The following is an 11,823-nucleotide window of genomic DNA, read 5'->3' on the forward strand; positions in this document are numbered from 1 at the left end:
TAGATGACAATTTGACATTTTAAGCCTTAATGAAATGAGTGGACTGGTTTAAGATGTGAACTCTCAACAAACCTTGAAAATGCAGATGCAGGGCAAAGTGTATCTAACATAGCCTAGGCTTGGGACATACATGAACATGGGTAAGGAATCAAATCCCACCTCTCACCCTCCTCAGACGCAGTTACCTTCGGTGCCATCCGGCTCTGCCTGCTCCTCTCTCTGCTTCTGTTTAAACTTCATGTTCCCATAATGCATCACGGCCCCCGTCAGCTTGTAGATCCCAACTTTCTCCTCTGGGCTGAAGCCCAGGATGTCAATGGCATTCTAAAAGGAAGAAGGGGACTCAGAGATTCATACTGTGTATCATGTGAGGCAGCATTTGCTCACACAAGTGGGTGAATGTGTGATGTGTCAAGTTAAGTGCAAAAAATTTGGTTTTATAAATATGTTTGTTTAGGTGAGTGGAGATTACGGGAAGAAAATGGAGTATTTATTTTCTTTTATTAGATAAGAACTAGCTGTAACCTCTCCTACTACATACAAATGAGGTTATTTTCTGAATGAGGGTCTTGAAATCACTGTATGATACTGGAGGAGGAAAATTGCAGTGATAGAGGAATAGTGTCCAAAAGTTTCAGTTTGTGGTTATAACATGGGAATCCCAGTGTGGCCTGTCATTTAGTAAATTCAGTACAGAATATTAGACCTGGAAGGGAAGGTCAGCAGAGATATTGCTAACTTTCAGATGATTAAAGGGCACATTTTTGTAGAACCCCTCTTTTATATAAGATATTGGATGAGGTGCTATCCATATGTTATCTTAAGTCTCATAAATACCTTGTGGGTTTATAGTATGTATATATATATATATAAGTATATATATACACCCTTCATGTCCACATAAACTTTGTAAATCTACAGACCTATGGGTGAAGAACTGGGGTTCTCTGAGGATGAGAACTTGCCCAGAGTCCTATAAAGAGGATGCTATGAGATAGGAGCTAGAGCAAGTCTGGATCCAGTGTTGGCTGATTTGGTTTCAAAACTGTTTTTCCCATCTTCTTACCATAAACCCTAATAAAAGTGGTAAGCGATAAATGATTTTTAAAAATGTTCTTCTCTGGGGTGTGCACATTGATCATGTAGCAGGTTTTCAGCCCACACATGTCCTTTGGTAGGGCTGAAACATATCTAGACAAGTCTAAATTGGTAGGATAGACCCTGTGAGCCAGGAGAATAATATTGAAGAAGTGAGGCATTTCTAGGATGACACTCCACTGTGGGGATGAAGAGCCCATGCAGGGATCTAGCAAAAACTGAAGGGTCATGGGGCCATGGTAGTCATCCCTGGGTTCATATCTTATCTCAGTGGTTCCCAGCTAGTTTTAGTGAAGGGTTGCAGGAGATTGAGAGACCCTTTCATTAAATTCTAGAAGGGATGAATAGAAAGTGTTACTTTTTGGGGATCCTATTGAGAACACAATCCCCAAAAGGCATTCTTCTCTTAGGCTATTAACTGCCACTCAAGGGACATACTACTAGTAGAGAGAATAGTGTGAGATCGAAGGTGTAGACATGAGAAACTTTTGGGGTAATGGGCCCTCGTCTGTGGATTCAACCACCAACAACTGAAAATATTTGTGGGGAAAGTTCACTGTACCAAGCTTATTATACAGGCTTTTCTGCTTTTCAGATATGTTGATATTAGCTGTGACGTTGTAATCTACGAAGTTCATGTTTGAGAACTTGGAAATCTTTTTAAAGGCAAAGTAACCTGATAATTTTAAGAGTACAGTTATGATTTTGTGTGAGGTCACATCCATAGCTGCCTTTGACCACGTGCTTGGTCTACACTCATGCCTATATAATACAACTGTGCATCATTTGCACTAACTCAGGCAGTATAGTCTATAGAGTCCTTAAAGCACATGGGTGAGAGAGGACAAAGAGTATGACACTCGTAGAAAGGGTATGAGTGTCCAGGGATCGCAATGCAAGCATGCAAGGATTGCCAGAAAACTGATTTACCATAGAGACCGAGAGACAGTGTAGGAGATCCTTCCTCCGGGGCTGAAGCACTAGTTATTAATCTGACTATTCTTCATGCTTATAAACTGAAGACTGGAGTAGCCACTGCCTTTGCTTTATTTGATCATGAAAAATTTCTACTTGCTTTAGAAGATTGGTTTTACCTAGAAACATCACAGAATAAAGCTAAGGGTGATGGGTGCCAGATGTGCCCTGCTGTAGGGTAAGATTCATTTCTGTAGCCTTTGAAGCTTCTGTGAGGGTGAAGCCAGGAGGAATGGAGATGAACTCCAGTCCTGGTTTGGCACACTTGGGTTTAGACATGTTTGCATTCACAGGCAGACTTTCGGGCAAGTTGTGTATTTTCTTTTAAGATTCTAAGAGTCAGCTTTCCACAGCCATAAAACAGGGCAATGGTGATATACAAGCCAGAGATGCTTTTAGGACTTAACTGAATAGTAAAAGTAAAGTTAGTTGTCTCTGTGATGTGTCAGAGCTCAACACATTTAGTTATTGCTGTTATGGTGATTAGATCCGCAGGGAATCCCCACAGATAAAGGTTACCTGTCTGCCCCCTGGGCTGAGGATGTAAGTGCTTGGGGTGAGTCTAGGATAAAGGTAGAAAGGAAAATGAAGAGGCCAATGCAGAGTGGAGGGTCTCTTTTTCCTGCTTTGTACTTTCTGCAATATGAAGACTTCCAACTGATGCTCACACATATTATAAATGCAAAAGAGATTTATATCAAAATGGCAGAGAGCAGAACTGATAGCCTGCCTTGTAGAACTTTGTGGGTCCTATTTTGAAGCATGGTGATGTGGTGGTGGTGGGCAATCTGTGAGTCTAATCAGCTAGTATCTCTGGATTCCCTATTTTTCCATGAGCTTGCTAAGATGCCTCTCAGCTCATGGACTCGGTATTACTCTATGCAAACAAATAAATACATGCTTACATCAGTTGCCAACAATTCCTCGCTGTCGTCGATGCTAGCTACCGTGACCTCTCCTTGGCTCACAAAAGGGAAGTCGAAGGGGTTGGTTGAAATCAGAAGCAAGTCTGTGAAAGATGGAGAGCCTTTAACATCTCAGGCAGCACTAAGTCTGGGTACTGTTCTCACTACTAGTCAAGGAGCTAAGAACAACTCTGGAGCTTACCAATTAGTTCTGGTTTCTTGTTTGACATGATTTGATAAAAAATGTGATAGCTTCTTTCACTGGATAACTGGAATGTCACTCTGGATTTTTCCAGGAGATCTAAGGTAACAACAACGATCACATGATTACAAAATCTTGAGAGACGTGTTTAGCTAAGCATCATTTTTATATATTGTGTAGACTCACAGGTTTCAATGTCCGCTGATGCGAGCTTCCCTGTAGCTCCAAAGTGAATCCGAATGAACTTCCCCTGTCCAGCAACAGGTTGACAAACAAGTTACTTTATTTATGCTGCCTCTGATTCTCTGAGAGGTGCTACCATCAATGAGTAGGAAGTGGGTAAAAGGGTGTGTCTGGGAGATGTGGCAGAAGAACAGATACTTTTTTTCCTCTCTGGTTCTCTGACACCATGTTGCCAGATTGAGTCCTCCAAGGCTATGAGAAGTCTATCCAGAATGCTGGCTCTCTTCCTGCAACTCTGGGGAAGACTACGGGCTCATTTACTGACTTCTCTGCTTGGGCCACATCAATATTGATTGATTGTCTCCTTCACTTTCCGACTCTCTGCTTGGAACTGTGTCTATTTTAATTGCCTCATCCCTGGGTTCTCACACTCTTCCTAACACCTTAGAATCCATAGCTGTCTTTCTGGTTTCTGTTTTGCCTCTAGAGGCTACTCCTAAGATTTCTCACCTCAGTTTTACATGCTATTTCCTAATGGCGAATCCATCTTCCAGGCTCAGCCTCAGGCCAGTCTCCCTAGCTCCCAAATAAACAACTCAGGGTCTGTGTTATCCTTTTTTGCTCCCTCTCCCTTTCCCTCTCCCTCTCCCCGCTTCTCTCACAAATGCATATACACACACATAAACACACACATGTATATACAACACTATATACCAAATGTGAAATAAAATATTTGTGTGTTATTTATATGACATAGTCATGAAATTGTATCGGTGTATAATTTAGAACAGTAGCATGCACAATATATGCACTTCTTACTTATACTGTGCACCTAACTGGTCCTCTACTATACTGTGAGTAAATCTGAAGGCAAAAATCTTGCCATATTTATTTCCTTATACAGTCTGCAATGTGGTCAATTCTCAAAAGTTTCTCATAGTTTCATGAATAATCTATGAAAAGTTAGAGAAGTCTTCAGAATTCAGTAGCATATTCAGTAATTTAATAAAAGACACTGGGTGTCACCCTTAGCCTGGAATGATTATTCTGGATGCTGGAGTAGACAGATGGGATTGTGACTCTAAATCAGGGTCAAGTGAACAGGCCTCATGATTAAGAGTGTACTAATGCAAAGTTCCCAAAAGCATTGTCTCCACTAAAGGTCAATACAATAACCAACCTGATGTGGGTGTGTATAACAGACACCTGCATCCCCCACCAAAGAGGTGAGACTTAGGTGTATACCCAGGAAGACAGGTGTGCATGGGAAGTGAGTTGAGTGGAAGGGGTACAGTCGAGGAAGGAATAGCCAGGGCTCAGAGCCACAGTCTCTGAGAGATGCATCCACTTTCTAATCAGTACCCATTTGGTGTTTCTAAGAAGGTTATGGAATGTGAGCTTGAGGTTTCCCAGCTAGTGAAGTGTGGGAAATGTTTATTAGCTTTCACAGTTGGGAGCCTCCACTGGGGCTTTGCCTCTGAGTGCTTGTTCCTTTGGCCAAGTTAAATAGAGGAATGGGTCTTTAATAATTTGCAAGCATGAGAATAAATAAGTTGAGATAATCTTAAATGAAATTCTGGATGTTGGACTCTATCTTTCGGTATTGGCAATACCAAGACATTCTCAGTTTCTAGTCTCCTTTCTTGCCTTCACTAGCTGGCCCCTCCTCCCAGGGCCTCCTGATTTGGAATAGGTCAAATTTGTTAATTTAAGTCACACTGAGGTTTCTGTGGCTAAGTCAACCAACTTTTTCATTTTAAAAATGCTTCAAACCACAAAGCATGCCTCCAATCGCCTATTATCCCAGCGCTGTAGGTCATGCATCTAACACAGACAAGATGGTCCCAACAGGTTGCTGGCTAGGACCGTGTCTGAAATGGAAAGCTAGTTTAGTGAGAAGCCCTATCTTGAGGGAAATAGAAAGTGATAGAGAAAGACAATATCTTGCTGAAGCCTCCTCAAATGTGCATGTGGACACTCGAAGAGAAATTTAAAAGAATACATTTTTCCACCTACAGAGGCCAATTTGATATGAATGATTTCCCCTTACTCATGGAGCCTGAGTCTTGGTGACTTCAACATGCTATGAAAGGTTGTTCACTAGTTAAGGACAGACTGTTAAATCCCCCCCATAAGATAAAACCTTCCTAATTCCACTCGGATAAATTGATGGGTGTAATTGGGAAGGGAGTTGAAAACCGATCTGGGTCTTACAAATCTGGAGGAGTTGTCATTCCTCACAGTCTTGGCATTTCCGAAGGCCTCCAGCAGAGGGTTGGCTTGGATGATCTGATCCTCCAGTGTTCCCTAGTAACAAGCAAAGACAGGAATGAGGAAAACCTGGGCTATCTTCTGGGATAGGTGTTTGGTGGACGGAAACTGCGGGTGCTTTGGGCAGAGCCCTAAGAGGGATGTCACCCCTGACTAGTTGTCAGAGCTGATGTGTGGAAAGCCCTCCTAAGGAGTTTTAGGGTCGCCACCTGGAGAGTCTTTTGTTAGGGTAGCATTGGAGTGACTTCTGGCTGTGGCAGATTCCAGTCTGGAACATAGTTCCCTCCATTTCAACATGTTTCCTTTTCTAGTGATGCTTCATCATAAATCATGGGGTTGTTTTGAACATGCACTTCAGTAAACAGGGGAAGGTGCACCTGAGACCTAGTCTCTTAGGAATCCTAAGCCTAGAGTCTCACCAGCCGTGTTAAGATGTCCTCTTGGTGATTCTGAAGAGTGTTCCCTTTTGAAAACATATGGTACTCCTAATTATTCTCTAAAGGAATCTGTGAAGTTGGTTAAGACCACTCAGCTGTTGCAGACAGAGTTGGTGCTAAGTAGACCCCAGGTCCACACAGACAGCACCATCTCATGCGTGGCTGTGATTTAGACAAAGATATGCATCTTGGTCTTTGTTCAGTTTCCTGGCACCTCTAAAGCTCTTGGGGTTCCTAAAGTGATGTGGTGTGGTACGGTGTGGTGTGGTGTGGTGTGGTGTGTGATATGGTATGGTATGGTATGGTATGGTATGGTATGGTATGGTATGGTATGGTGTGGAGTGTGATCTGGTATGGTATGGTATGATGTGGTATGGTATGGTGTGGTATGGAGTGTGATATGGTATGGTATGATATGGTATGGTATGGTATGGTATGGTATGGCATGATATGGTATTACATGTGTTGCAGTTGGGAGCTGAAGCCTCAGGACAAGGGCTTCACATGATTAGAGGGTTGGGGATTTAGGAGGAGAGAGTGAAGTCTGAGCCGGTCACTGATCACTGACTAATGGAGCCCTTGTGAGGTTCCTTAACCAGAGAGGCTTAGGAAATTCTAGATTGGTGAACCTAGGGAGGGTCTGGAAGGAAGCAAACCTATAGAGGGCACTGAAACTCCAAACTTCTCTTCCAATAGTATTCTGTGCATCTCTTCTCTCTGAGTGTTCCTGAGTTTTATCCTTCATGATAAATTAATACATTTAAGGGACATAACTCCCGAGTTCTGTGAGCCACTCCAGTCACAGAGGAGATGGCAGGAACTCTTGACTTTTAGGAAGCTAGATGTAGAGGTAGTAGGAACTGGGACTTGGGAGCCTTAATCCTGAACTTGTGGGATGTGATGTTATGTCCCTGAAGGTAGTGTCAGAACTAAATTGAACTGTAGGATCCTGGTTGGCATTTTCAGAGAACTGGAGGATACTTCAGTTATAGAAATGTGTACGTATTGGTATGAGAACTTTTCTATACAAAACACAAGGGGACCAAAAGTGAATAAAGAAAACCCAGTCCTATTGGGCTATCTCTTCTGAGTGTGCATCCTTTATACCCTTGGCATTTACCTCATATTTCAGATATGTTTATTCTAACAAGCCTTTGATGCATACTATGTACTCCTTACCTGCATTTTACCCGGTTGCTGCTCCTTCTTTTTCTCCCCAGTGACTGCAATCGTTGCAAAGTACTGGATGACACGCTTCGTGTTCACTGTCTTCCCGGCCCCAGATTCTCCGCTGTCAATTAAAAATCAGTGGGATCAAAAGAAAGCAGAAGAGGCGGTGCAGGCTCCAAAACCATTGTGGTGTGAATGTGGGCTACTCACGTGATCAGGATGGATTGGTTATCTCGATCTAGAAAAACAGAAAGAAACCAAACCAATCCCATAAGTAACAGAACAGATAGATTTAAAAACAAGCAACCCTGTCGGGACTTCCGGAACACAAGCTTTACAGTGAGCTCTGGCTTTGCTGTCTGCTAGGGATGAGACATAGGCAGGTCTAATCATCATGGGAGAGTTTATGCAGATTCCTTGAAAGTAGGATGCTGGACATGCGCAGGAGCCTGGATGTGAATATCAAGCCCCACGGTATAAAGGGTATTTATGTCTATAGATCTGAACTCCTTGCTGGAATATTCTCCTATTGCTTTTAACAAGGGAAGCAAATCTTGGGTCCTGAGCTATTGAGAGGCCACACGTTTTAGCTTAATTGAATGTCATTTCAATTTTTTGGTCTTGGTTTTCTGCATGCATAAAGTAAGACTGATTTTTCATTTATGAAAGTGTATGAGCTAAATTGTGGCCCTTGAAAATTTATATACTGAAGTTCTAACCCTCAGGACCTCATAACGTGACCTCATTTGGAAATAAAACATAGACGACACTCAGATGTCATTAAAGATGAGGTCAGACTGGGACAGGCTGAGGCCTGATCCATATTACTGTGTCCTTGTAGTATAGGAACAAATGAAGACTTTTGCCCATAAAGACAACACCACATCACTGTTCTGCAGAATAAGAAGGAATGAAGGCATAAGCACATGGAGAGAACACCAGGGCAAGGGAAGGCAGAGAGGAAGGCGACGTGCCCACAAGCCAAGCAACATCAAAGGTCGCCTACAAAGCACAGAAGCAGGGTGAACAAGTCGAACATATCTTCTCTCCTGATCCTTATAAAGAATCAACCGCATTGACATCTTTGGTCTCAGACCACTAGATTCTGCAGCAGTGGGGCAAATGTATTTCTCATTAAGGTGCCCAGCCTGTGGCGTTGTATCACAGTGGCCATAGCAAAGCTGACACAGTGATGTGACTCTTCCTTTTAAAAGTGTAAATTCAGTTCGTGTAGAGGAAAGACTGGAGAAGTGGTGAGGACTGTAAAGGTGCCATTTGCTTCTTAAGGCTCCTCTGATGGCAACAGCTCCCTTCCTCTGTTTGTGGTAAGTTAAGTCACGTGGAAGTTGAGCAGACGAGTGGCGGTGGCCATAGTGTCATGGCAATGTCACCATGTATCTACTTCTTGGGAAGGTCAGAGAAGCCTGCTCTACACATCTCTCCAACTTTGCATTCCCTGAGTGGTTGGTGATTAATGTTTAAATGCACCCAGATCAGGATGAGTTGGTGTCCTTGTGTTCTACAGTGCCCCCAAAATGAGCATGGGTTTAGAGTGCTTCTCCCTTCTCCATGACTACTGTAATAAAAGATGCCATGACTTTGCTTGTTCACCCCCAAGTCATTTGAGGCTCCTGAGTTCATGCTGGCTGCTGTATTGTTTAGATGAGTGGGGTGTATAAGGGCCCAAATACTAAGTCAATAGTGCCTTACAATCACACAAATCAAAGGCTTCACTCACCCGTCAGCATGAACTGGTAGGCATTGTCAGAGATGGAGAAGATGTGGGGCGGGGCCTCCTGGCGCTTTTTGCCTCGGTAGGCCGCCACCACCTCAGGGTTGTATACTGGCAGCCACTTGTAGGGGTTGACAGTGACACAGAAGAGGCCTGAGTAGGTCTGTGGGAAATTCAAAAGATTATGACTCTTGTTTTTCCTCAGAGAGGCAGCAAAATAGAAAGAGGTCAAAAGGCTCTCACATAGATCATCCAGGCTGCATAACGCTCTTTGAGGTTGTACAGCACAGCGGGCTCGTGCAGGTGGGTCATCATGGCCATGTCCTCGATCTTGTCAAACTTAGGGGGGTTCATGGGGAAGACCTGGTCACTGTTCAGAGTGAGCTCCTGGGTAGAACAAGAAAAGGCAAGTGGTGGGTGCAGCGTCACCTGACCTGTTCTCTCCTGGGGCAGGTGAGATACTGCAGCATAGTTAGGACATTGTCACAACAACTTAAGGGATCATTTCCATGCCTGGGGATGACCTAGCAACAACTCTCCTTGTTTAACCTGATTCTGGTCTGGTGCCCCCAGGCAGCCTGGCATTGTGTGTGCCCAGAAGGGGCATCAGGTGTGTAAAGCTAAAGAGTAGTTGGCCCTTGGAATTGCCAAAAAGAACTTAGGATAGTCAAAGTCAAGAGAAGCTGCCTTGGTTTAACCTGTCGCTCTGTTTATGTTAAGAAACTTTTCTCATGTGTTCTGGGCTTTCCCACCTTACGCTCTGCTCATATCGGCTTCTTTAGAATATCTTCATTAACGTTTTCTCTAGAAGAAACCCCCAGAGCTCTGCTCAGGTGCCCAATCTCATGCCCCATTTCCTTTCACCCGTTTCTTCAAAGCTCTGATAATTGCTTGTATCTCTGCTGTCATCGTTAAACATTTGGACAGGTATGATGGTTCGTGGCTGAAGAGTATTTGGAGACAATTATTGAATTTCACCTCTCCGCGTTTCTCCCACCTTTCCTTCTTACTGAAGCATATAATTGGCTCTGTACTTCATTCTCGGGAGACACAGAAAGTAGGGCAGAAGACCGAGCCAAGAAGGTTTTCTGGCTTTTATTCTCCTAAAACTGAAGCTCTTAGAAGAGCTTTGAGGATAATGGAAGGAAACTGGCTGGCGTAGGTTAAAGTTCACAAGGAAGGAAGGCCCTTCTACCCCAATATCTGAGTCTACAGAGAGACACCTAAGATAGCCTACAGTGGAGAGAAGGAAGGCCTCTCTATTCTGATTGTTTAGGGACTGACACTCCTGGGTGATTCACCAGAAAGGCAGTGTGTCCAGAGTGACTCTCTGTAAGGTTATGAAAATGGGGCACAGCTCTGAAGCCAGGGAGAGCCAAAGAATGACTTGAAGACAAGGTGTTTTTCCTCTAGCTTAGTGAAAAGAGTTAGAATCAGAGGTCAAGTTCAAGGATAAAACCTGAGAACAAGATCTGCTTGTTGTGCCTGCATTCAAACTGGTGCTTGTTCCCGACCCACATCTCTTACACTAGACTGTAAATTTGGGGGACTCGGGTTCCACAACTGACAGAGATTTACAAAGTGACTGACACCACAGCTGAGATCTGGTGGATGTCCAAAAAGGATTGAATCAAAGAGTGTGCTGTGATTGTCCACTCCTCTGAGCTCATCCTGTAAGACTCCCTCTACAGCTCAGAGCTTGTGTGGAGTGAGCCCTGCAGGCAGCAACCAGCCTCACTTTCTTCTTTCAGGTAGACCAATCCCTTTTCTGTTACCTTCTCTATTCCACCAAAGCCAGCACCACTAAATCCTTGCAGCCCAAATCCTCAAAGGGAAGAGGGAGAAGGAAAGGTGTGGCAATGTCAGCCTTCTCTAGCTTTTCCACTGTAGAATGGCAAAACACAAGTTGTATTCCATCTCCAGTTGGTTCTGGCCCAGCATACAAGGTTCATTCCAAAGTAAAGCTCTGATGCCTATGATATTAAAGATCAACACTCACCCGGTCATCTAGGGTCTTGACAATGACTTTGTCGTTTTCCCTGCTCTGGATCATGCCTTTCACATACATTTCTTTATCATCCACAGCAAAGCAGGCTTTCTTAGAGTCGAATGGGCGGTTCTGAGCCTCAATCCTCTCCTTCTCTGGTTTTCGGAGGTAGGGAGCAGCTTCTCCAAATATGGCCATCTCTGCGTCTGAACTCATGACTGCAGGGGGATGATGGGGACTGAAAAGACAGGGGGCTTCTGAGGCTTGGGCTTGGGTAAGGACTTTATCTGTCCTTCCCCTATTGCTATTCAATGGGGTTGGGGCTAGTGGGCAGATTCAGAAGCTCTTGGAACAAATCTTTTGAGAGATCTACAGCCAGGCCTAGGGGAACATCAGTTGGCCAGTCAGGCACATGCTCAGTAAAGAAGGCAAAGCCCCTTATTAATGATTCATCCTGCTTGAGCTGTGGGACTTCAGTGCCACCTCAAGCCTTTATGTAAATTAGGGACTAGTTTTTGGAATGCCAGTGATACCAAATAGAAAACTCACACAGCTCAGTGCTAATGTACTGATAGGAACATAAAGATTTATTGCACTTGTTTAGGTAACAATGTAACTAACGGTAGGCATGCTGGCCCAGTGCAAGCAGTTCAAAACTCGACAAGTGTCAGCTCCCTCTAGGAACTGGACAACTGGTCCCCAACTAGCTACTTTACAATATAGTGAGCTGAAAATTGGCATTTCTAGCAAGTTTCCAGGTGATGTGGCTGCTGTTAGTTCAGAGTGCTCTCTGATAGACACTGTCACTTCATCTTCTTGGTTTAAGCTATCCCATGAGGCGTTTGTCAGAAAATATGGAATCT

General features: G+C 43.8%; 1 protein-coding gene across 1 annotated transcript in view; it reads right to left on the reverse strand.

Moving 5' to 3' along the window:
- Myh13 (myosin heavy chain 13) overlaps nt 1-11,176 on the reverse strand; it is a 48,639-nt gene extending 37,463 nt beyond the window's left edge. The window contains exons 1-10 of the mRNA XM_052195941.1: nt 10,973-11,176; nt 9,217-9,360; nt 8,980-9,136; nt 7,452-7,479; nt 7,251-7,362; nt 5,578-5,670; nt 3,367-3,430; nt 3,181-3,279; nt 2,979-3,082; nt 186-324 (exon numbers count right to left, since the gene is read on the reverse strand). Coding sequence (XP_052051901.1) covers nt 186-324; nt 2,979-3,082; nt 3,181-3,279; nt 3,367-3,430; nt 5,578-5,670; nt 7,251-7,362; nt 7,452-7,479; nt 8,980-9,136; nt 9,217-9,360; nt 10,973-11,176 — 1,144 coding nt within the window. The remainder of the gene's footprint in view (nt 1-185; nt 325-2,978; nt 3,083-3,180; nt 3,280-3,366; nt 3,431-5,577; nt 5,671-7,250; nt 7,363-7,451; nt 7,480-8,979; nt 9,137-9,216; nt 9,361-10,972) is intronic.
- Nucleotides 11,177-11,823: the final 647 nt, after the last annotated feature.

This window comes from Apodemus sylvaticus, chromosome 10 (genome assembly GCF_947179515.1).
Source record: "Apodemus sylvaticus chromosome 10, mApoSyl1.1, whole genome shotgun sequence".
NCBI lineage: Eukaryota > Metazoa > Chordata > Mammalia > Rodentia > Muridae > Apodemus > Apodemus sylvaticus.